Source organism: Pelmatolapia mariae, linkage group LG3_W (genome assembly GCF_036321145.2).
Source record: "Pelmatolapia mariae isolate MD_Pm_ZW linkage group LG3_W, Pm_UMD_F_2, whole genome shotgun sequence".
Classification (NCBI taxonomy): Eukaryota; Metazoa; Chordata; class Actinopteri; order Cichliformes; family Cichlidae; genus Pelmatolapia; species Pelmatolapia mariae.
Window position 1 is genome coordinate 68,085,530 of NC_086229.1, and position 22,791 is coordinate 68,108,320.

The 22,791-nt window shown below is 41.1% G+C and overlaps 1 protein-coding gene and 1 long non-coding RNA gene across 2 annotated transcripts; one reads left to right on the top strand and one right to left on the bottom strand.

The window, feature by feature from the left end:
• Positions 1-2,184: 2,184 nt before the first annotated feature.
• Positions 2,185-3,242, bottom strand: LOC134618085 (uncharacterized). The gene is made up of 3 exons (XR_010091790.2): positions 3,154-3,242; positions 2,424-2,499; positions 2,185-2,300 (listed from the first exon to the last, which is right to left on the bottom strand). It is a non-coding gene; the product is annotated as an uncharacterized LOC134618085 (long non-coding RNA).
• Positions 3,243-14,520: 11,278 nt separating this feature from the next.
• On the top strand, positions 14,521-16,985 carry LOC134618089 (uncharacterized). Its single transcript, XM_063463342.1, has 2 exons — positions 14,521-16,313; positions 16,858-16,985. The coding sequence occupies exon 1, from the start codon at positions 14,680-14,682 to the stop codon at positions 15,781-15,783; it is 1,104 nt and encodes a 367-aa protein (XP_063319412.1). The 5' UTR covers positions 14,521-14,679; the 3' UTR covers positions 15,784-16,313; positions 16,858-16,985.
• Positions 16,986-22,791: the final 5,806 nt, after the last annotated feature.

Here is a 22,791-nt window from a genome sequence, read left to right on the forward strand (position 1 = left end):
TCATCTTGTGACATTACATTAATAAAATTTGACAAATTAAAATTAACCTAATGCATTTTTAAGTTGATTTTGGATTCAAATAATAGAAAATTGAATAAAAGGTGGGAAAACTGCTTTGATTGTTCACATGCAGACATGCTGACTGAGGAAATGGGAATTCTTATAAATGGTCTCCAGACTGCCACTTTGAGACCTCTGCAGAAATGCATTTCACAAGTGTTTAGAAAAATATTGCCTCAGTTGTAATACGAAAACACAAACACAAAGAAGTACCTCAAATTACATTACAGTGGTATTTCACCAAAGACTTTTTCTTAGAACTCAGTTTTTAAACACCTGAAACCTTTGATGGGACATTCACTTGGGAACACTTTAGTTTTAGTTCACAACTCAAATATAATTTGTTGTAAAACAACAATGGCTTTTAAGCCAATGTCTGTGAATCAAACCTTTAGATAATGTCCATGACCCACACATTTGATTCCAACACACTGTTCATCTCCGATCTGAAGTCAGGATAGCTGTCATAATTTATTGACAGCTCCAGTACACATCCACGTGTGTGCCACAGGTCGTCTCTGGAAACCTTTAAGTTCGTTAAACCCAACGATGATGTTCTTTCCAAGATGTAAATCTGAACCTGTGCAAAACCTGAGGAACAAACACAAATGTTCCTTCTCAGCATTCTTCACATATGTAGTTAGATATTTCTGAATCAGCTTCTGGTGAGCCGTCATTGTTTCAGGGAAAGTGAGACACTTGAGAACTTTTCTCACATTTGGTTGGAGGGTTTCAAAAAGTGACGATAGATCACAAATGTTTTCCCATGCAGTGCTGAGTGTTCTTGCCCACTGTTCAATAACATAGGCAGGCTCTTGGACAAGTGTTTTGTGTGCAAGCTCCAATAGGACTTCAGTGGCATTGTAGGCTGTTGGTATCTTTCTGCAGCTGTGGTTATCAAGTATGTCTATAAGTTCTTCTTGGTCCACGATGCTAAAGTCTGATCGCCACGCCTCTAACACTGTACGCTCAGATTCAGGCATGAACTTAAGGAAATCCTCCACAATATCACTCTTTACATATCCAAAGGCAGCTTGTTCTAGAATGGCAGGTGCAATTTTCACAGGCAGATATTTCTCTCTAACCCATCCAAATGCAATGATTCTGCCCACACTCTCCCAATCCTGTTGCCCAAAATCATGCCTTAAGAAGGGCACTTTGCAAACATTTCCAGTGGTGCACTGGTCATAGAATTCTTTCCAGAATTCTGAAAGACAATCTCTCACAACTCCCCCATCATCATGGGCCATTTCAGGTGTTCCATCAGGCAGTACGAACTGGATTTTGATGTCGACATCTTCAAGGTACTTATCACTAAAATGTGAAATGAGCTCTGACATTACCTGCCCTCTGTGGACCACCCACTACTCTCCTTACTCTCTCACTGGATGGACCAGGGTGTGGAGAAAAAATCACGGTGTCATCCAAATTTATTGGCTCACTGTCAGAAAGGGGCCAACAAAAATAATGTCACTGCTGTGAGAAGTGTTAGCACTTAGAGACTGCGTGGAAGATTGTGGAAGGTTATCGTTTGGAGTGTCTTCAATGTATGTCACATCATGGCTGATTGTTTCAAATGGAGCAGATGTTTGGACTGTAGTGACAGTAAAAGAAGAGGTTTGGTTTTGAGGACTCTCTTCAATTTCTGAAGATGGATGCAAACCTGGGCTGGAATTCTGAAGGCTGTCATTTTTTCTTTGTGGTGAGGTAGAACCTGAGGATATTTAGTTTTGTGGCATGATAAAGTTCTCCTACTGTCAATGCATCATCGACTATCATCTCTTGATAATCCTTTAGATAACAGTCAAAATCTGTTAAGGGCCCCTGAATGTTTCCTCCATCTGGAAAGAACAGGCCTGTTGCAACCTGTAATATGTCCCTTTTCTTGGCATCCTTGCAAATGTCTATTTTTCTTGTTCCTCCTCCTCGTCTAGCTCTAACCTGCTTGAAAACCTCAGTGTCTTCATCATAATGCATCCATCCTATTTCTATTTTTCTATTTCTCTTCAGAGCATTTCTTTTATGGGTTGTTTGGAATGTTCTTCTTGCCGTGTACTACTGCCATCCTCTTCAGATAATTTTCTTTTGGACAGTTTGGATTTCAGCCGTTCAAAAAGCGCTGACTTGCGGCTGCTGCCCCTCCGTCTGCAAAATCCAAATACTGCTAGACGATCACCATATGATGGCAAATAAGTCTTCAGCTCCTCATCTGTCATTAGACTTATGACACTGGCATCAATCTAAAGATGGAAAAATAATTTAATTTATTAAAACAACCAGCCTTGAAAATACAATCCTATTTTTAACTTAAGAACAATAAGGAAAAGTTGCATTTCAACCAGTATCTTGTTGGAATTAAGTACCTTCTCATTCTCCAAGGTCTGTATAATTTCCTCAGAGACTTCTCTTTGTTTCAAGAATTCAATCAAGTCTCCCATGCTGTAAGGAAGAATGTAAATTAAAATTACCTATTATAAAGCCACAATATTATCATCAAAGTATCTGTGCCTACATTATGAGATCTGACTATGGTGGAGAAGTGGGAATTGCATTTTTAAGTGTCCATTTGCACTGTAACTACAATCTGCATCACAATACAGTCAATCCCACATTTTCTCAGTTTTCTGGTTACATTTTTATTGGTTTTATTCCTTATTTATATAGTTTTCAGTCATATTCCCTGTTTTGGGGTGATTTGTGATTTTGTTTTATACAGTGCTGTACACTTATTACGCATGCTTTCAGCAAAACGTCTGTTTCATCAAACGTAACAGGTGTCATTAGTGTGTAACAGAAATGGTAAATAAATGGTAAAATGGCCTGTATTTATATAGCGCTTTTCTAGTCCCTAAGGACCCCAAAGCGCTTTACATATCCAGTCATCCACCCATTCACACACACATTTACACACTGGTGATGGCAAACTACATTGTAGCCACAGCCACCCTGGGGCGCACTGACAGAGGCGAGGCTGCCGGACACTGGCGCCACCTGACCACCACCAGAAACCTTATAGGTACCTTTGGTTAACCCTCACGTTGCATTCTATTCAACTTTGTATGTAACAATCGCTGTCACAGCGTTTTTGTATACCTTTTATCCAGTTATCATTTGTAGGAAGGCATTCAAAGCTGAAGAACCTGGCGCCATTTGTAGCTCACCGTAGCTCACGAGACGATCCAGTTTTGAGTGCGCGCGCCTTTGTGCCATATCCTTCCGGGTAACAAGGAAATGACGTCAGCCACGTAGATTACTGATTGGCAGAGCTAACTCGAAATTTGGAGTTATTTTTCTCATTATTTCGAGTTACTAAGTCGAAAATTCGAGTTGCTAAGTCGAAATTTCGAGTTACTAACTCGAAATTTTGAGAAACTAAGTCAAAATTTCGAGAAAATAAGTCGAAATTTCGAGAAAGATAACTCGAAATTTCGAGTTAAGTATCGTTTTTTTTTTAGTGGCGGAAACTGGCTTCCATAGGATGTCGGGGCAGCATGAGTAGGAGCATATTTTTTTTATTAATGATTACCGGTGCTGGAAAAGCTAGCGCTTGATGCAGTGTTTTGATGCAATGCGTGTGTGTGCCTGCGTGCGGAGGGGGGCGTCGCGCAGAGAGAGCTGCTTTTTCATGAAACGGGAGTACACTAGTAAACTTACAGGAACATATACCACTACCAACGTTTGGATCGATATCGCCATCGATCTGCACACCCTTGTCTCCTGGATCGTAGCTGAGATCAGCGTGAACCACGGGTGTCTCTGCTCCCTTTTCTATTTCCTGTGTTTGGAAAAACTTCCAGCTTCATCACGGAGTTTCTCTCGGTTTGTGGGCTCATATAAAGGTAAGCGCCGAGCTAACTTTAATGTGGGTTCAGTTTATGTTGAGTTTAGCTTTGTTGAGAAATAATAGATTGTTCGGTATATATTGGAGTTAGACTGTAGACTTTCTGATTGCTTGCAACATTATGAAATGGCGGTTGCTACGGGGTAAGAACATGGCTGTGTCCCAAACTAGCGACCACATGCTTCGTAGTACACACACTTCGCGTACTACGCTCAGCGGTACTACGAACAGGCTTGTGAAATGGGGCGGTCTGGCCTTATTAGCGCTTTACAGATTGCCTAGCAACCATGATACTAACCGCGAGAAATGTTTCATACAGTATTGTTTGACACAAATGAAGGAGAAAAAAATGTTTGTTTTTTTCGTTCATTTTTTATGACATCACTTTGATTTGTTGAGTATCCGAGGCTGAGACCACGGGACTGTAAAAACATGATCTTAAGATTAGCTAATAAATTACAATTAGCTAATGTTGTTCAGAAGACTACAGTCGTCTCAGTTTGGCAACATAAATATAATATGGCCAATATTATATTTATTGTCAGATTATTATGATATATTACAGCAGTGAGCTTGAACTCTGTGTCATTCACTGAGCTTCAGTAAAGATTCACATGTCAGTTTTTTATATCACCTTAAATTTTCACTCAAAGACAAGTATTTTTGACAGTGTACATATATATTTATCATATATATAAGAGGCAAGTAGTGTTCGTTCATTAAGTTGGCATTACTAAATTTGGCTCAGTGCTTATACATGTTTAAAGAGAATATTTAAAGCATACAAACAATATAAGCAATATGATACAACAAACACAGCAGTACTACTAATCCAAAATACTCAAAGCTTCATAGAACTGAAACAAACATTTATTTTTAGCTCCATTCTGCTGCTGATACATACTTTAGGTTTCTGAACATTAAACTTGTTGCTGCCTTTCATAGTGTGTAACTTGAAGGCCCTGAGTGCTTTCTCCCACACTGAAAAAACGGAATGATAAAATTTATTTGAGCATTACCTAATAAGACTGATTCAGGACAGACAATTAGTTATTTTAAACTTTTATAGCAGTCGTTCACAAACAGGGAACAGTCTGTCTATTCTCTCCATCTGTCAGCTGCTGCTGGCCGTGATATTCAGGACTGCAAACCAAGCAGCATCACTGACTTTCAGCTTGTTGTGTTTGTGGATATATGACTGACTTATTATCCATAAAATCATCACATTCTCTGTAATATTAAGGTCGACTATTAAACGGCGTATACTTTAAAGTCAAAGCTTTAAAACCAAGTTAACGCACAAAGTACAAACATCACTAATGTCACATACCTTTGCCAACGTGTGGCCAACAGTAATGTTTTAGTGTTCTTTGTTATTAAACATTTGCACATAAATAAGTAGTATAACATTCAGTACTTAGTTTTAAAAGTTTACTTTTTGGCAACCACGCTGCTGGTTTTTTTTGTTTTTGTGAAAAAATTAGCCAAAGCCACCGCTGCTCTATGAATTCTAGGATATGCTGGGCTGCGAATGATACACCTGATCCATCCTTCAAATCCGGGGAAGTGAAGGGCCCATTTGTTGCCTTCAAGGCTGCAGACCCTGAATTGGGATACAGCCATATAGTGGGGTGCTCGGCCTGTCCTCCAGGCTGGTACCTGTTTATCTGGCTTTTTTTAGACTTTATTTTCATTGAAAGTTTTATAGTTTTGACATTCATCCACATAAAAAAAACAATAAAACACACTGACAATAACATATTGGCACAGTGAAACCATCAGATCTGCCTGGTCCGGGGGAGCTCCCCTCGACCTCTTAAGTCCCATGTCTTCAGGTTTTGTGCTACTGCCATGTAGCACTTTACAGTCGACCCCTGGTGATGTTCGGAAGGGTATTTCCAGTCTATTTTATGAGGAGCCTTCTAAAAGCAGTGGTCATGTCCTTAGCAGGCTTTTCTTCTTCCAGTGGTTATGTGAAAATATTTAGCTAAACTCTGGTTATATAACCCACCAACCATCATCCCACATTGCTACCTTCAACAAATCTCTCCCACTTCCTCCAGTTTTTATGAAATTGGTCCATTTTGAGGTTCAAAAGAGATGTAAGTTCACCATTCTGTATATTTCCTCCATTATTCCTATCCAATCTTTCTTTGTTGGGGGGTCTTTCTCCAGCCACTTCCTGGTAAGAACTTTTTTACCTGCTCCCAACAGGATATTTATCAAATATTTGTCCTTTAAGGAGACTGCTTATGGGTATCGCCCAAATACACAGTACAGAAATCCAAATTAAATTTGGATTTCTGTACTGTGTACAGTCACCAAAGTAAATTGATTTACCAGTCACCAAGTAAATTGATTTGACGATTTCACTCCAGTATGGTTGGATTACTGGGCATTTCCAAAATATATGAAAGTGATCTACCATATTTTCCACACAGTTTCTCCAGCAGTATCCATCTCTCGGTTGACCTTTTTGTTTGTATTTTATTTGGGGGGTTATAAAAAAAACCCTAATATAATTTTTCCATGTGAATTCCCTCCAATAACCCGAACTAGTAGTTTTCATCTGTGTTCCACATATATTTAACCAACTTTCCTCTGATATGTTGACTTTAGCCTCAATTTCCCATTTAATTTTAATATAATTGGTTGATTGACCCTTCAATTATTGTAGGTTCTTATAAAGTTTAGCTATCAATTTATTTTTAATCTTACCTTTATAAGCCTCTATTATAAGGGGGACTAGGCCTCTACTATGTTCTTCTGTAGTTTTTATGTTACTGTTAAAATAGGACCTGACTTGGAGATATCAGAAAAAATCTTAGTTTTGAAACCATAGGTGTCTCTTAGATTTTCAGAACTATGTAATCCTTCTTTTCCTGACATTGAGCAAAATGGTCCAATTCCCCTTGTTAACCAATTTGTATAAAATCCATCTATTTGTGCAGGGATAAATTCCTTATCATATGTGACCCATCTGAGTTGTTTTATGTCGGCTACTGATTTGAGGCTTTTGCATTCATCATACCATATCTTTAAGGAGTTTTAGTCCACTCGTTTAGATTGTTTTTCTGTTCCAAATGTAATTTTTTGTCTGCTAATATTATTTGTAGTGGTAATTTTAATTGTGTCACATCTGAATACTTCAGCAACTTAATCTCATTCTTGTGAGATTTAAGATGACATGAAATGTTTGCAGAACAATACCCCACTTTTATGCTTTAAACGGGGGTTAACAAAGTCATCCTAACAAAACACACACTTACAAATTGTATCGTTTTCTTCTGATCTACAGCCGCAGCCTATAGAGATTGACAGACCACGTGACTTAGTGTAGTCACGGTAAGTCAGTTAGTCTGCTGCCTAACTTTCATCACGCACATATATGGTCTTAAGTGTGAGTGCATACACTCACAAAATGTTTAATAAGTTCGGATCCCTGCAACAAGCCCAGGTCCAGTTTACTTTGGTGATTTGGACTATTCCATTTCACAGCTGTTGTTAAATTATTTTCCTCCATCTCGTGTACAGGCCAACGCAATCTATTTGTTGTTTCAGGTTGTAGTATTACACAACATTTTCAGATCTAATAGAAATAAAATAAGTGTTTCATAATTCATTCAATTTATTGTCTTTATCTATAACTGGCGTCATCGTTTTATTCTTGTATAGAATCTTACAGGAAAGAGGCAAAATTGTATTCCTTTATGCTTTATTAGCTGATTTGGTGAAAAACAAATCAACAATGCCAAAAAACATATCAAAGCAACATGCTGGAAAACAGTTATTCATCACTTGATTGCTTCGATACAACACTTGGGCACATATATGAGGGACTTTTCATGGCTGTTTTGATATCGCTCTCTCTCTCTCTTATCAAATCTCGCTGTGTTAGTAGCTTTAAACTTGGTATGACCCAGGTTGATAGAGGGTTCCCAGTCTGGATCGCATTCCTGCATTTTGCTCACTGTGGCTTTCCTACAAAACACAACAAACATTAGCCCGCAAAGCCACAGTGAGCAAAGCAGCATAGCGCAACGAATTTAATTCAAATCAATATAAGACTTATTTGTAACCTACATCAACAATTATGTTATGATAACTTATGTAATAACTACAACAGAAGACTTACCTTTGTGGAAATGCTTGGAGCAGACTAACATGTCAGCTGGAGTGTTCTAAGACGTTATATTTGGTCTGCAATCCAGGCCATCCGTCGGCTCTTTGTTACTTCAGAAGCATGGTGTAACCCAGTGTTAAAAACGGGATTAAAAGCATAAATATGAATACTCATTTGATTAAAATACTAATTTCATAATGGTAATAAATACTGCTAAAAAGAAGGTAAATATAATAAATATTGAAAAAAGCATGTAAACATAAGTTTAATTAATATGTACGTATGTATATGTAATATATAAATGGTGTGGGGGCAGGACTTAGTCCTGTGGAGTGTGTTTGTTAGATCCACTGAGCGACCAATCATTGGCCGGTCTGACCCCTCCCCCAGTCTGTGTGCGCTGCTCAGACACCTGTGCGTGCCTGCGTGTGCCAGTCAGAAACGCCAGAGACACAGACGGTGAAAGGTCCGGTTACCCGTGCGGTGAAGAAGCTAGCTGGATAGTAAAAGTCCTGTTTTCGGTGAGAATAATAAGAGTGATACTGTACTCCAGAGGCCGTGAGCCAGCGTGAGCACTGTGAAGCCCCGTGTAGCATTTGTTGCTTCACATGGTAAGTCCCAGGCAGTGCACGTGCGCTAGCATAGCATGCTACTTGCCGCTAGCTCCGATGCTAACTTCCGCTAGCCATTTTGCAATGAAAGTGCCCTTTCGGAGGCTAAAGCAATTAGCACTGAGTCTGCTGCACTTTATACGAAATGTTCTTTAAAGGTTCATGTCACATTACTGTGGTATTGATGTGTAATGTATGGTTTTGTGCGAAGTTATGTTAGCACATGTTCACTTTTCTCATGGTGCTAATTATAGTTCTGCACACTGAGTATTAGCAACGTGAAGTTAAGTGCCTTCACCTGCACTTTACTTAGCTGGAACTTGATAAGTCTCAAGCCAATGTGTATTTTTAATGCACTGCTGAGCTATTTTGTATTATTTTAAATGTGTGTTTCCTATGCACTTTTTCCCTTTTGAAATTAGAATAATTTGTTGTACAACATATTTTGAAAGAAATTTAGAAACACTACAAGCAACTACTAGTAGTAATAAGTTACAGATATCATAGCTTAAATGTTGAACTACTGTGTTCTGGCCTGGTCCCCAGGTCAGGTTTTTTTCCTTTGCTTATTTGGATTGGATTGGTTTTGAGGACCTGAGAAGAATCGAGGATCCCTTTTCCAGTACTGGATGGCGAGCCCAGCCCAAAGAGCCGGATGAACTGGTAGATTGTAACCCGACTGGTTACAAACACACTGAGTGACTATTGAACATTGACAGACTGAAATTGACTTTAAAAAAAAGACACAAAAGACAATATATCCTTGGGTCGACCATTTGTGGGGTTTATTCTATTTTATTTTTGTTTTAAAAAGCGCGCTCTACTTTTGTTAAATGTGCACAACCTGCTAAATTTTAATAATTGCTAATAAATGCAATTGTGTTTTCTACACCTACTGTGTACAAGTCCTCTGTTGTCATACACCCTTGGCTCCTACGAATCTAGAACCTGTCTGATCTGGCCCATATTTCCCTTCTGTCCTCATACTGTGGTTAAAGGTAACTACACTGCCTGTACTACATGCAAAGAAGGCAAGAAGTAACACTAACAGGTCTTACATGCCCACTACTAGTATTGCACCACCAGTGTTACATGAGTTACAAAAGTGGCGAGCCAGCCAGGAGCCTAGAGTGTTGTGTGACAACATTGGAATCCTCTTTGACCTTTGATCAGACGCTCACATACGGTGAAAATGGATTTTGTCGAGAAGTATGCCGTTAAAGTACCAAATGCCATTATTGTTAGCGGTGTTACAGATAGAGAGAAAGACAAAGAGGTATTTGAGTTTCTGGAGCAACATGGTACTATTCGTAGAGTGCTCGCTGTCGATGATGACTCTTCTGCATTCCACAAAAGTCAGATTGTAGAGTTCGAGTCCGGTGCATCCGTTGAAATGTTAGCACCTAAGCTGCCTTACCTCTTTCAGTCCACTGACAATCCAGATGTCAGTTACCGCATTCGAGCCTTAACGGACGTCTATACTAAGACCGTAGGGGGCAGTGTTACTGAGGCTTACATTAGCAACCTGAAGGGTTTGGCCAAGTTAAGTGGGAAGGATTTCGAAGAAGTGTTGCGGGAGGCCATGTCCACAATAGGGAAGACCATCGAAGCTGCTGAGACAGCTGAGATAAACCCCGAAAATGATACTGCTGATCAGATTTGCCCTGTGGTAGGATCCACACAACTTGGAGCCTCACCTTCAGTCTTAACTGAACTGCCTCAACCTCCTGAACCCATTCAGGGCACATTCCAACGCCCCATGAGACCAAACTTGACACCTCAAATGTTGAGCCCAACTGACCTCAACCCACCAGAGGTTCAGAAAATAGTAGTTGAGCATGTTGTCAAGAGTGTTGAGAAGACATCACATGCTCACTCTACATTAAGACTCAGAGCTTTCTCTGGCAAGATGCCCAGACCTTACAGCGAAGCTGACTATGAAACATGGCGTTCTCACGTTGACTTGTTGATGGAAGATGCTTCTTTGTCTGAGTTGGAAAAAACTCGTAGGATTCTTGAAAGTCTCCTTGCTCCCGCTTCTGATGTCATCCGCCCTCTTGGGCCAGAAGCCACTCCTGCAGACTATCTTAAACTTATGGATTCAGCTTTTGGCACCGTCGAAGACGGTGAGGAACTGTTTGTACGCGTTATGAACACCCTCCAAGATCACGGTGAAAAGCCCTCTGCTTATCTGCTTCGTTTGCAGGTGGCGCTCAATCACACCGTGCGCAGAGGTGGGCTTGAACCACATGAAGTAAATAAGCAGCTTCTTAAACAGTTTTACAGAGGCTGCTGGGATGATAACTTGCTAACGGAGTTGCAGTTGGAGCTAAAGCATAAGGAGCCACCCACTTATGCAGAGCTATTGCTTCTCCTGCGTACTGCAGAAAATCGACAAGAAGTTAAAAGCCAGCCTAAAGTCACACACAAGAACAGATTCCTTTGACCTTCCTAAAGGTCTAATTGGTACAAAGAGTACTGCACAAGTGGAAGTTTATGGTCACACAGTGAGTTGTTTGCTAGATACTGGTTCCCAGGTGACTACAGTCCCCGAGTCCTACTATCATCAGCATTTGTCCTCTCATGAGATTAAGCCATTGTTTGAACTTTTAGAAGTTGAAGGTGCCAACGGTCAGTCTGTGCCTTACTTAGGCTACATTGAACTGCATGTCACTTTCCCAAAAGACTTCCTTGGCATTGAAGTTGAAGTGCCAACACTTGCCTTAGTTGTCCCCGATGTGCGCACAGCTTCTCAGTCCTTAGTGCTAATTGGCACAAACACATTAGATGTACTTTATGAGCTGTACTCTGACGCGTGCCATGAACTGCAGCTGAACATGCCATATGGCTATAGGGCAGTTCTAAAAGTTCTTGAGTCACGACACAAACAGTCCAAAGACAGTAGTCTTGGTTTAGTGACGATGCACAACAAACAGCCACAGTTGATTCCAGCAGGCCAAACTGTTGTTCTGGATGGTGCTGTAGCTGTGTCAGCCGGTAATGGTGAAAAGTCCGTCTTGTTAGAGTATCCACGAATGTCAGCCTTACCTGGTGACATCCTTGTGAAACCTTGTCTCATAGACCTACCTGAACGAGCACCTTACCTTGTTCCAGTTATACTTACCAATGAATCCGAACATGATGTGACAATCCCTCTAAATTGTGTCATCGGAGAAGTCAGTGCATATCAAAGAGTTCTATCTCAAGAGCACTCAGTGAGAACTCAAAGATCCCGAACTGAGCAGAAGTCAAATGTAACATATAACTTTGACTCTTCCCCTCTTAGCGCTGAATGGAAGGAGCGCATAACCGAAAAGCTAAGCCAAATGCCCGAAGTGTTTGCACAAATTGATCTCGACTTTGGAAAAACGGATCAAGTGAAACACACAATCAGATTGTCAGATTAAACATCGTTCAAGCATAGAGCGCGTCCCATCCATCCGAACGACCTGGAAGCAGTCCGTAAGCACCTCAAAGAACTGCAAGAAGCTGGTGTGATCAGGGAATCTACCTCCCCTTTCTCTTCACCCATTGTAGTCGTGCGGAAGAAAAATGGTGAAGTCCGCCTCTGTATCGACTACAGAAAGCTTAACGCGCAGACTATAAAAGATGCTTACGCTCTCCCCAATTTGGAGGAAACGTTTTCCACCTTGATCGGGTCGCAATGGTTCTCTGTCCTGGATTTAAAATCGGGGTACTACCAATTTGAGATGGAGGAGCTGGACAAACCCAAGACGGCGTTCGTATGTCCCATCGGCTTTTGGGAATTTAATAGAATGCCCCAAGGCATTACAAATGCCCCCAGCACGTTCCAGCGACTCATGGAGAAATGTATGGGTGACATGAACCTGCGTGAAGTGATCGTGTTTCTTGATGACATCATTGTATTCTCCAAGACACTTGAAGAACATGAGGCTCGCTTAATGAAAGTTCTTGATCGCCTGAAAGAATATGGGCTCAAACTCTCACCCGAGAAATGCAAGTTTTTCCAAACTTCTGTCAGATATCTCGGGCATATTGTGTCCAGCAAGGGAGTGGAGACTGACCCTGAAAAGGTGGAAGCCTTAAGTACCTGGCCTGTGCCTCGTGATCTTAAACAGCTCCGCTCATTCTTAGGTTTTTCAGGGTACTACAGGCGGTTCATTAAGAACTATTCGAGTATCGTTAAGCCCCTCACTGACTTAACATCAGGCTACCCTCCTTTGCGCAAAAGCACAAAGCCTAAAGCTAAGTCTGTAAAGTACCATGACCCCAAGACACCTTTCGGCGAGCGATGGACTCCCTCTTGTGATCTTGCTTTCAAAACCATCATTGAAAAGCTCAGTACTGCGCCTGTATTGGGTTTTGCTGACCCTAAACTGCCATATACGCTCCATACCGACGCCAGCACTACAGGGCTTGGCGCCGCGCTCTATCAAGAGCAGAATGGCCAGACCAGGGTGATAGCTTATGCAAGCCGTGGGTTGTCCAGGAGTGAATCCCGTTATCCTGCCCATAAGTTAGAGTTCTTAGCCTTGAAGTGGGCAGTGACGGAAAAGTTTGCAGATTACTTATATGGAAATCAGTTTACTGTCATGACAGACAGTAATCCTCTGACGTACATATTAACTACTGCTAAGATGGATGCCATGAGTTACAGATGGCTAGCTGCCCTGTCAACGTTTAGCTTTAAGCTCCAGTACAGAGCAGGCAAGCTTAACTCAGATGCAGATGGCCTTTCTAGAAGGCCACATGGCGAGTTGCTTAACGACGCAGTGTCCCAAAAAGAGTTCGACCGCATACAGCAGTTCACACAGACTCACCTGTCCCTACCTGACAGCAGTTTGAGTCCTGAAGTAGTGTCTGCTATTTGTGAGAAACATCTTGTATGCAGCTCTCAAAATGACACCATCCCTTTGGTTCACTCGCTAGCCATTTCTGCAGCTGCCATTCCAGGTGACTTTGTCAATGAAAATGACTGTGGTGGTCTTCCTGTTATACCCCATATGTCCCCTGAACAGATCACAAACGAACAAAGAACAGACCCTTGTCTGAGGGAAGTCATTGCACAAATTGAAACTGGAGAGAAGGTCCCACCAACTGTGCGAGCTGAACTTCCTGACATCAATCTTTTACTCCGAGAGCTCAATCGACTGGCGATGCACAATAACATCCTGTACCGAACTCGCCAAGATGGAGGAGATGTTACTTACCAGCTTGTCTTACCTGAACAGCTCCGTGACTCAGTCTTCCAAAGCCTCCACTGTGACATGGGCCATTTAGGCACTGAGCGTACCTTAGATCTTGCCCGAACAAGGTTCTATTGGCCTCGCATGGCAGCATATATAGAACACAAGATCAAAACATGCAACCACTGTGTAAGACGTAAAACTCCTCCAGAAAAAGCAGCTCCACTTGTGAATATCAAATCCAGCAGACCCCTCGAATTAGTCTGCATGGACTTCCTGTCCATTGAGCCTGATCGAAGTAATGTAAAGGATGTGCTTGTATTAACTGATCATTTCACAAAATATTCATTAGCCATCCCTACCAGCAATCAGAAAGCTCAGACCGTTGCAAAAGCCCTTTGGGACAACTTCATAGTCCACTACGGGATACCCGAACGATTGCATAGCGATCAAGGTCCCGACTTCGAGTCCCACCTTATCCAAGAGCTTTGCAAGATCATGGGCATTCGCAAAATTCGGACAACACCCTATCACCCCAGAGGGAACCCGGTAGAACGTTTCAATAGAACGTTACTAAGTATGCTAGGTACTCTTGAGGAAAAGGACAAAACTCAGTGGCACAACTATGTCAAACCACTCGTTCATGCGTACAATTGTACGAAAAATGATACAACTGGTTTTGCTCCATATGAGTTGATGTTTGGCCGTCAGCCAAGATTGCCAGTCAATCTAGCATTTGGGCTGCCCTTTAACAACAAAAGTTTCAAGTCGCATTCTCAGTACATAACAAAACTAAAGGCAACTCTACAAGAGACCTACAAACTAGCAACAGACCATGCTAACAAAATAGCAGAAAGAAACAAAACAAGGTTTGATATGCGAGTGAAACCCTCAAAACTAGACCCAGGTGACAGAGTTTTGGTGCGTGCAGTCCGTCTCAGAGGCAAGCACAAGCTAGCCGACAAGTGGGAGACTGATATTCACGTTGTGGTGAACCAAGCAGGTGACTTGCCCGTCTACAGTATAAAACCCCTAACGAAAGAGGGCCCAGTCCGCACAGTCCACCGCGATCTCTTGCTCCCTTGTGGTTTTCTTGCCCCTGTTGAGGAGAAACCTGTCCAACCAACTCATGTACGCAAACCAAAAACAAGGCAATCACCTAAACAACATGAGGAATGTCATCATTCGGAACTGGAGGATGAGGATGTCTGTTGGTTCAGAGAGGAACCTATTCAAGAGCCCATAAAGGTCACTCGAGTCTATGAGATTCCCCAGCCAAAGACACACCCTAATGATCACAACCATGCTGAAACTAACTTGCCTGGACATGACAACTTACATGAACATGACAACTTGCCTGGACGTGACAACTTACCTGAACATGACAACTTGCCTGGGCGTGACAACTTACCTGAACATGACAACTTGTCTGGAGGTGACAATTTAACCGGATGTGACAACTTACATGAACATGACAACTTGCCTGGACGTGACAACTTACCTGAACATGACAACTTGCCTGGGCGTGACAACTTACCTGAACATGACAACTTGTCTGGAGGTGACAATTTAACCGGATGTGACAACTTACCTGAAAGTGGAAATCCACTTGGATGTGGAAGCCTAGAGGAGAGTGAAACCATGGTGGAACACTCAAACACTGACAATGAAAGCGAGAGTGACTCTAACTTACCCGATGGACCTACCTGTGATGGGCCAGTGGAAGAAGACAACTCAAATGATAATCAAGCAAACTCAAGTCAGTCAAATACTGAGAGTGAAGCTGCAGCGGCTATAAGGCGCTCAGAGAGAACAAGAACCCAACCAGAACGACTACAATATAGTCAGTTGGGAAATCCCCTCGTTTCCATTGCCCAGTCCCTGTTTCAAGGTCTAAGCCTGGCTTTTACCAATGCCTTGACAGAACAAGATCCTGTGGTCATCCCCATGAATGCTGGTTCCCCTGTCATTACCGTTTAGCTATCCCATGCAAAGGGACTTGCATGATTCTAAGGGGGGATAGTGTAACCCAGTGTTAAAAACGGGATTAAAAGCATAAATATGAATACTTATTTGATTAAAATACTAATTTCATAATGGTAATAAATACTGCTAAAAAGAAGGTAAATATAATAAATATTGAAAAAAGCATGTAAACATAAGTTTAATTAATATGTACGTATGTATATGTAATATATAAATGGTGTGGGGGCAGGACTTAGTCCTGTGGAGTGTGTTTGTTAGATCCACTGAGCGACCAATCATTGGCCGGTCTGACCCCTCCCCCAGTCTGTGTGCGCTGCTCAGACACCTGTGCGTGCCTGCGTGTGCCAGTCAGAAACGCCAGAGACACAGACGGTGAAAGGTCCGGTTACCCGTGCGGTGAAGAAGCTAGCTGGATAGTAAAAGTCCTGTTTTCGGTGAGAATAATAAGAGTGATACTGTACTCCAGAGGCCGTGAGCCAGCGTGAGCACTGTGAAGCCCCGTGTAGCATTTGTTGCTTCACATGGTAAGTCCCAGGCAGTGCACGTGCGCTAGCATAGCATGCTACTTGCCGCTAGCTCCGATGCTAACTTCCGCTAGCCATTTTGCAATGAAAGTGCCCTTTCGGAGGCTAAAGCAATTAGCACTGAGTCTGCTGCACTTTATACGAAATGTTCTTTAAAGGTTCATGTCACATTACTGTGGTATTGATGTGTAATGTATGGTTTTGTGCGAAGTTATGTTAGCACATGTTCACTTTTCTCATGGTGCTAATTATAGTTCTGCACACTGAGTATTAGCAACGTGAAGTTAAGTGCCTTCACCTGCACTTTACTTAGCTGGAACTTGATAAGTCTCAAGCCAATGTGTATTTTTAATGCACTGCTGAGCTATTTTGTATTATTTTAAATGTGTTTTCCTATGCACTTTTTCCCTTTTGAAATTAGAATAATTTGTTGTACAACATATTTTGAAAGAAATTTAGAAACACTACAAGCAACTATTAGTAGTAATAAGTTACAGATATCATAGCTTAAATGTTGAACTACTGTGTTCTGGCCTGGTCCCAGGTCAGGTTTTTTTCCTTTGCTTATTTGGATTGGATTGGTTTTGAGGACCTGAGAAGAATCGAGATTCTCCCACACTGAAAAAAACGGAATGATAAAATTTATTTGAGCATTACCTAATAAGACTGATTCAGGACAGACAATTAGTTATTTTAAAACTTTTATAGCAGTCGTTCACAAACAGGGAACAGTCTGTCTATTCTCTCCATCTGTCAGCTGCTGCTGGCCGTGATATTCAGGACTGCAAACCAAGCAGCATCACTGACTTTCAGCTTGTTGTGTTTGTGGATATATGACTGACTTATTATCCATAAAATCATCACATTCTCTGTAATATTAAGGTCGACTATTAAACGGCGTATACTTTAAAGTCAAAGCTTTTAACCAAGTTAACGCACAAAGTACAAACATCACTAATGTCACATACCTTTGCCAACGTGTGGCCAACAGTAATGTTTTAGTGTTCTTTGTTATTAAACATTTGCACATAAATAAGTAGTATAACATTCAGTACTTAGTTTTAAAAGTTTACTTTTTGGCAACCACGCTGCTGGTTTTTTTTTTGTTTTTGTGAAAAAATTAGCCAAAGCCACCGCTGCTCTATGAATTCTAGGATATGCTGGGCTGCGAATGATACACCTGATCCATCCTTCAAATCCGGGGAAGTGAAGGGCCCATTTGTTGCCTTCAAGGCTGCAGACCCTGAATTGGGATACAGCCATATAGTGGGGTGCTCGGCCTGTCCTCCAGGCTGGTACCTGTTTATCTGGCTTTTTTTAGACTTTATTTTCATTGAAAGTTTTATAGTTTTGACATTCATCCACATAAAAAAAACAATAAAACACACTGACAATAACATATTGGCACAGTGAAACCATCAGATCTGCCTGGTCCGGGGAGCTCCCCTCGACCTCTTAAGTCCCATGTCTTCAGGTTTTGTGCTACTGCCATGTAGCACTTTACAGTCGACCCCTGGTGATGTTCGGAAGGGTATTTCCAGTCTATTTTATGAGGAGCCTTCTAAAAGCAGTGGTCATGTCCTTAGCAGGCTTTTCTTCTTCCAGTGGTTATGTGAAAATATTTAGCTAAACTCTGGTTATATAACCCACCAACCATCATCCCACATTGCTACCTTCAACAAATCTCTCCCACTTCCTCCAGTTTTTATGAAATTGGTCCATTTTGAGGTTCAAAAGAGATGTAAGTTCACCATTCTGTATATTTCCTCCATTATTCCTATCCAATCTTTCTTTGTTGGGGGGTCTTTCTCCAGGCCACTTCCTGGTAAGAACTTTTTACCTGCTCCCAACAGGATATTTATCAAATATTTGTCCTTTAAGGAGACTGCTTATGGGTATCGCCCAAATACACAGTACAGAAATCCAAATTAAATTTGGATTTCTGTACTGTGTACAGTCACCAAAGTAAATTGATTTACCAGTCACCAAGTAAATTGATTTGACGATTTCACTCCAGTATGGTTGGATTACTGGGCATTTCCAAAATATATGAAAGTGATCTACCATATTTTCCACACAGTTTCTCCAGCAGTATCCATCTCTCGGTTGACCTTTTTGTTTGTATTTTATTTGGGGGTTTAAAAAAAAACCCTAATATAATTTTTCCATGTGAATTCCCTCCAATACCCGAACTAGTAGTTTTCATCTGTGTTCCACATATATTTAACCAACTTTCCTCTGATATGTTGACTTTAGCCTCAATTTCCCATTTAATTTTAATATAATTGGTTGATTGACCCTTCAATTATTGTAGGTTCTTATAAAGTTTAGCTATCAATTTATTTTTAATCTTACCTTTATAAGCCTCTATTATAAGGGGGAATAGGCCTCTACTATGTTCTTCTGTAGTTTTTATGTTACTGTTAAAATAGGACCTGACTTGGAGATATCAGAAAAAATCTTAGTTTTGAAACCATAGGTGTCTCTTAGATTTTCAGAACTATGTAATCCTTCTTTTCCTGACATTGAGCAAAATGGTCCAATTCCCCTTGTTAACCAATTTGTATAAAATCCATCTATTTGTGCAGGGATAAATTCCTTATCATATGTGACCCATCTGAGTTGTTTTATGTCGGCTACTGATTTGAGGCTTTTGCATTCATCATACCATATCTTTAAGGAGTTTTAGTCCACTCGTTTAGATTGTTTTTCTGTTCCAAATGTAATTTTTTGTCTGCTAATATTATTTGTAGTGGTAATTTTAATTGTGTCACATCTGAATACTTCAGCAACTTAATCTCATTCTTGTGAGATTTAAGATGACATGAAATGTTTGCAGAACAATACCCCACTTTTATGCTTTAAACGGGGGTTAACAAAGTCATCCTAACAAAACACACACTTACAAATTGTATCGTTTTCTTCTGATCTACAGCCGCAGCCTATAGAGATTGACAGACCACGTGACTTAGTGTAGTCACGGTAAGTCAGTTAGTCTGCTGCCTAACTTTCATCACGCACATATATGGTCTTAAGTGTGAGTGCATACACTCACAAAATGTTTAATAAGTTCGGATCCCTGCAACAAGCCCAGGTCCAGTTTACTTTGGTGATTTGGACTATTCCATTTCACAGCTGTTGTTAAATTATTTTCCTCCATCTCGTGTACAGGCCAACGCAATCTATTTGTTGTTTCAGGTTGTAGTATTACACAACATTTTCAGATCTAATAGAAATAAAATAAGTGTTTCATAATTCATTCAATTTATTGTCTTTATCTATAACTGGCGTCATCGTTTTATTCTTGTATAGAATCTTACAGGAAAGAGGCAAAATTGTATTCCTTTATGCTTTATTAGCTGATTTGGTGAAAAACAAATCAACAATGCCAAAAAACATATCAAAGCAACATGCTGGAAAACAGTTATTCATCACTTGATTGCTTCGATACAACACTTGGGCACATATATGAGGGACTTTTCATGGCTGTTTTGATATCGCTCTCTCTCTCTCTTATCAAATCTCGCTGTGTTAGTAGCTTTAAACTTGGTATGACCCAGGTTGATAGAGGGTTCCCAGTCTGGATCGCATTCCTGCATTTTGCTCACTGTGGCTTTCCTACAAAACACAACAAACATTAGCCCGCAAAGCCACAGTGAGCAAAGCAGCATAGCGCAACGAATTTAATTCAAATCAATATAAGACTTATTTGTAACCTACATCAACAATTATGTTATGATAACTTATGTAATAACTACAACAGAAGACTTACCTTTGTGGAAATGCTTGGAGCAGACTAACATGTCAGCTGGAGTGTTCTAAGACGTTATATTTGGTCTGCAATCCAGGCCATCCGTCGGCTCTTTGTTACTTCAGAAGCATGGTGTAACCCAGTGTTAAAAACGGGATTAAAAGCATAAATATGAATACTCATTTGATTAAAATACTATTTCATAATGGTAATAAATACTGCTAAAAAGAAGGTAAATATAATAAATATTGAAAAAAGCATGTAAACATAAGTTTAATTAATATGTACGTATGTATATGTAATATATAAATGGTGTGGGGGCAGGACTTAGTCCTGTGGAGTGTGTTTGTTAGATCCACTGAGCGACCAATCATTGGCCGGTCTGACCCCTCCCCCAGTCTGTGTGCGCTGCTCAGACACCTGTGCGTGCCTGCGTGTGCCAGTCAGAAACGCCAGAGACACAGACGGTGAAAGGTCCGGTTACCCGTGCGGTGAAGAAGCTAGCTGGATAGTAAAAGTCCTGTTTTCGGTGAGAATAATAAGAGTGATACTGTACTCCAGAGGCCGTGAGCCAGCGTGAGCACTGTGAAGCCCCGTGTAGCATTTGTTGCTTCACATGGTAAGTCCCAGGCAGTGCACGTGCGCTAGCATAGCATGCTACTTGCCGCTAGCTCCGATGCTAACTTCCGCTAGCCATTTTGCAATGAAAGTGCCCTTTCGGAGGCTAAAGCAATTAGCACTGAGTCTGCTGCACTTTATACGAAATGTTCTTTAAAGGTTCATGTCACATTACTGTGGTATTGATGTGTAATGTATGGTTTTGTGCGAAGTTATGTTAGCACATGTTCACTTTTCTCATGGTGCTAATTATAGTTCTGCACACTGAGTATTAGCAACGTGAAGTTAAGTGCCTTCACCTGCACTTTACTTAGCTGGAACTTGATAAGTCTCAAGCCAATGTGTATTTTTAATGCACTGCTGAGCTATTTTGTATTATTTTAAATGTGTGTTTCCTATGCACTTTTTCCCTTTTGAAATTAGAATAATTTGTTGTACAACATATTTTGAAAGAAATTTAGAAACACTACAAGCAACTACTAGTAGTAATAAGTTACAGATATCATAGCTTAAATGTTGAACTACTGTGTTCTGGCCTGGTCCCCAGGTCAGGTTTTTTTCCTTTGCTTATTTGGATTGGATTGGTTTTGAGGACCTGAGAAGAATCGAGGATCCCTTTTCCAGTACTGGATGGCGAGCCCAGCCCAAAGAGCCGGATGAACTGGTAGATTGTAACCCGACTGGTTACAAACACACTGAGTGACTATTGAACATTGACAGACTGAAATTGACTTTAAAAAAAAGACACAAAAGACAATATATCCTTGGGTCGACCATTTGTGGGGTTTATTCTATTTTATTTTTGTTTTAAAAAGCGCGCTCTACTTTGTTAAATGTGCACAACCTGCTAAATTTTAATAATTGCTAATAAATGCAATTGTGTTTTCTACACCTACTGTGTACAAGTCCTCTGTTGTCATACACCCTTGGCTCCTACGAATCTAGAACCTGTCTGATCTGGCCCATATTTCCCTTCTGTCCTCATACTGTGGTTAAAGGTAACTACACTGCCTGTACTACATGCAAAGAAGGCAAGAAGTAACACTAACAGGTCTTACATGCCCACTACTAGTATTGCACCACCAGTGTTACATGAGTTACAATGGCTTGAACAATTTCTCTTCCACGACGTAATCCGATAAAAAGCCGATCTCTTTACCCGTCGGCTTCCCGTGGCTGGGCATGCGACCGGCTATTGCAGTTAATAATACAACAGCTTCCTGCCATTATTTGTGTTTTTTATCGCTGTTTGACTGTTTTCATGTGAAAGCCTGCGTGCGCTAGTACTGCTTGCCACTCATACCCACAATCCTTTACGGTTTTACCCTGCAATGACGTCACATTTTCAATTTCTATTCTCTAAGCAAACCTAAGCACATTCTGTTCTAATTGTTATTTTATTCTACTTACGATCCCCTTTTTGATCTCTTAGAGCAGTGGTTCCCAAACTTTTTTTGCTAGGCTCCCCTTTGTTTTACAAGAAAACATATTTGTCGATGCTTCATCTCCTGCTTTGCGTTTGTGTGGGAGCGCCGTCAAAAACCTGTCCACTATGCTAGCAGTGTCCAAGCGTTCTCTTTTTTCTTCCATACCGTGCCAACCCTGCAATGGCTCTGCGCCCCCCCTAGGGGGTGGGCCCCACACTTTGGATCTGTCTTAGAGAGATCACACTATTCAGCGGCTGTTTCCACTTCAAGGTCACCATGGTCAACTGCAAGTAAAGGCCGTAGTGGACCCTAACGTAGTCCACGTCTATTCCATTATAATATGCTCTACAAGTATTAGTCCATGTTGGGTGATTCTCTGCATTCTTCCTCCTCTTGCTTCAATGTCAGGGGTAGACTGCCCCGAGATCTGTTGTTCCAGAGACCAAGAGATTTTTCTGCCCCTACAAGTTGGTGTCTGGGATTTTTCTGACTCAGTTGATTCAGGGCTTTGGACCTGCTTGGTCAGATCCTTCTGGATCTCCGCAATGCGTCTCCCAGGCTCCTCAACTGCTGCGCACTGGGTCCAGTGATATCATGTCTCTCCCTTGCTCTTCAGCCAGGGTGAGATGTCCTTTCCACCACCTAAAACCGGTCCAAGAAACCATACGCTAGAATACCCAAA

Bases quoted from the DNA above. Each gene is read 5' to 3' on its own strand.
- LOC134618089 (XM_063463342.1), top strand. From the start codon at position 14,680: ATGCGAGTGAAACCCTCAAAACTAGACCCAGGTGACAGAGTTTTGGTG.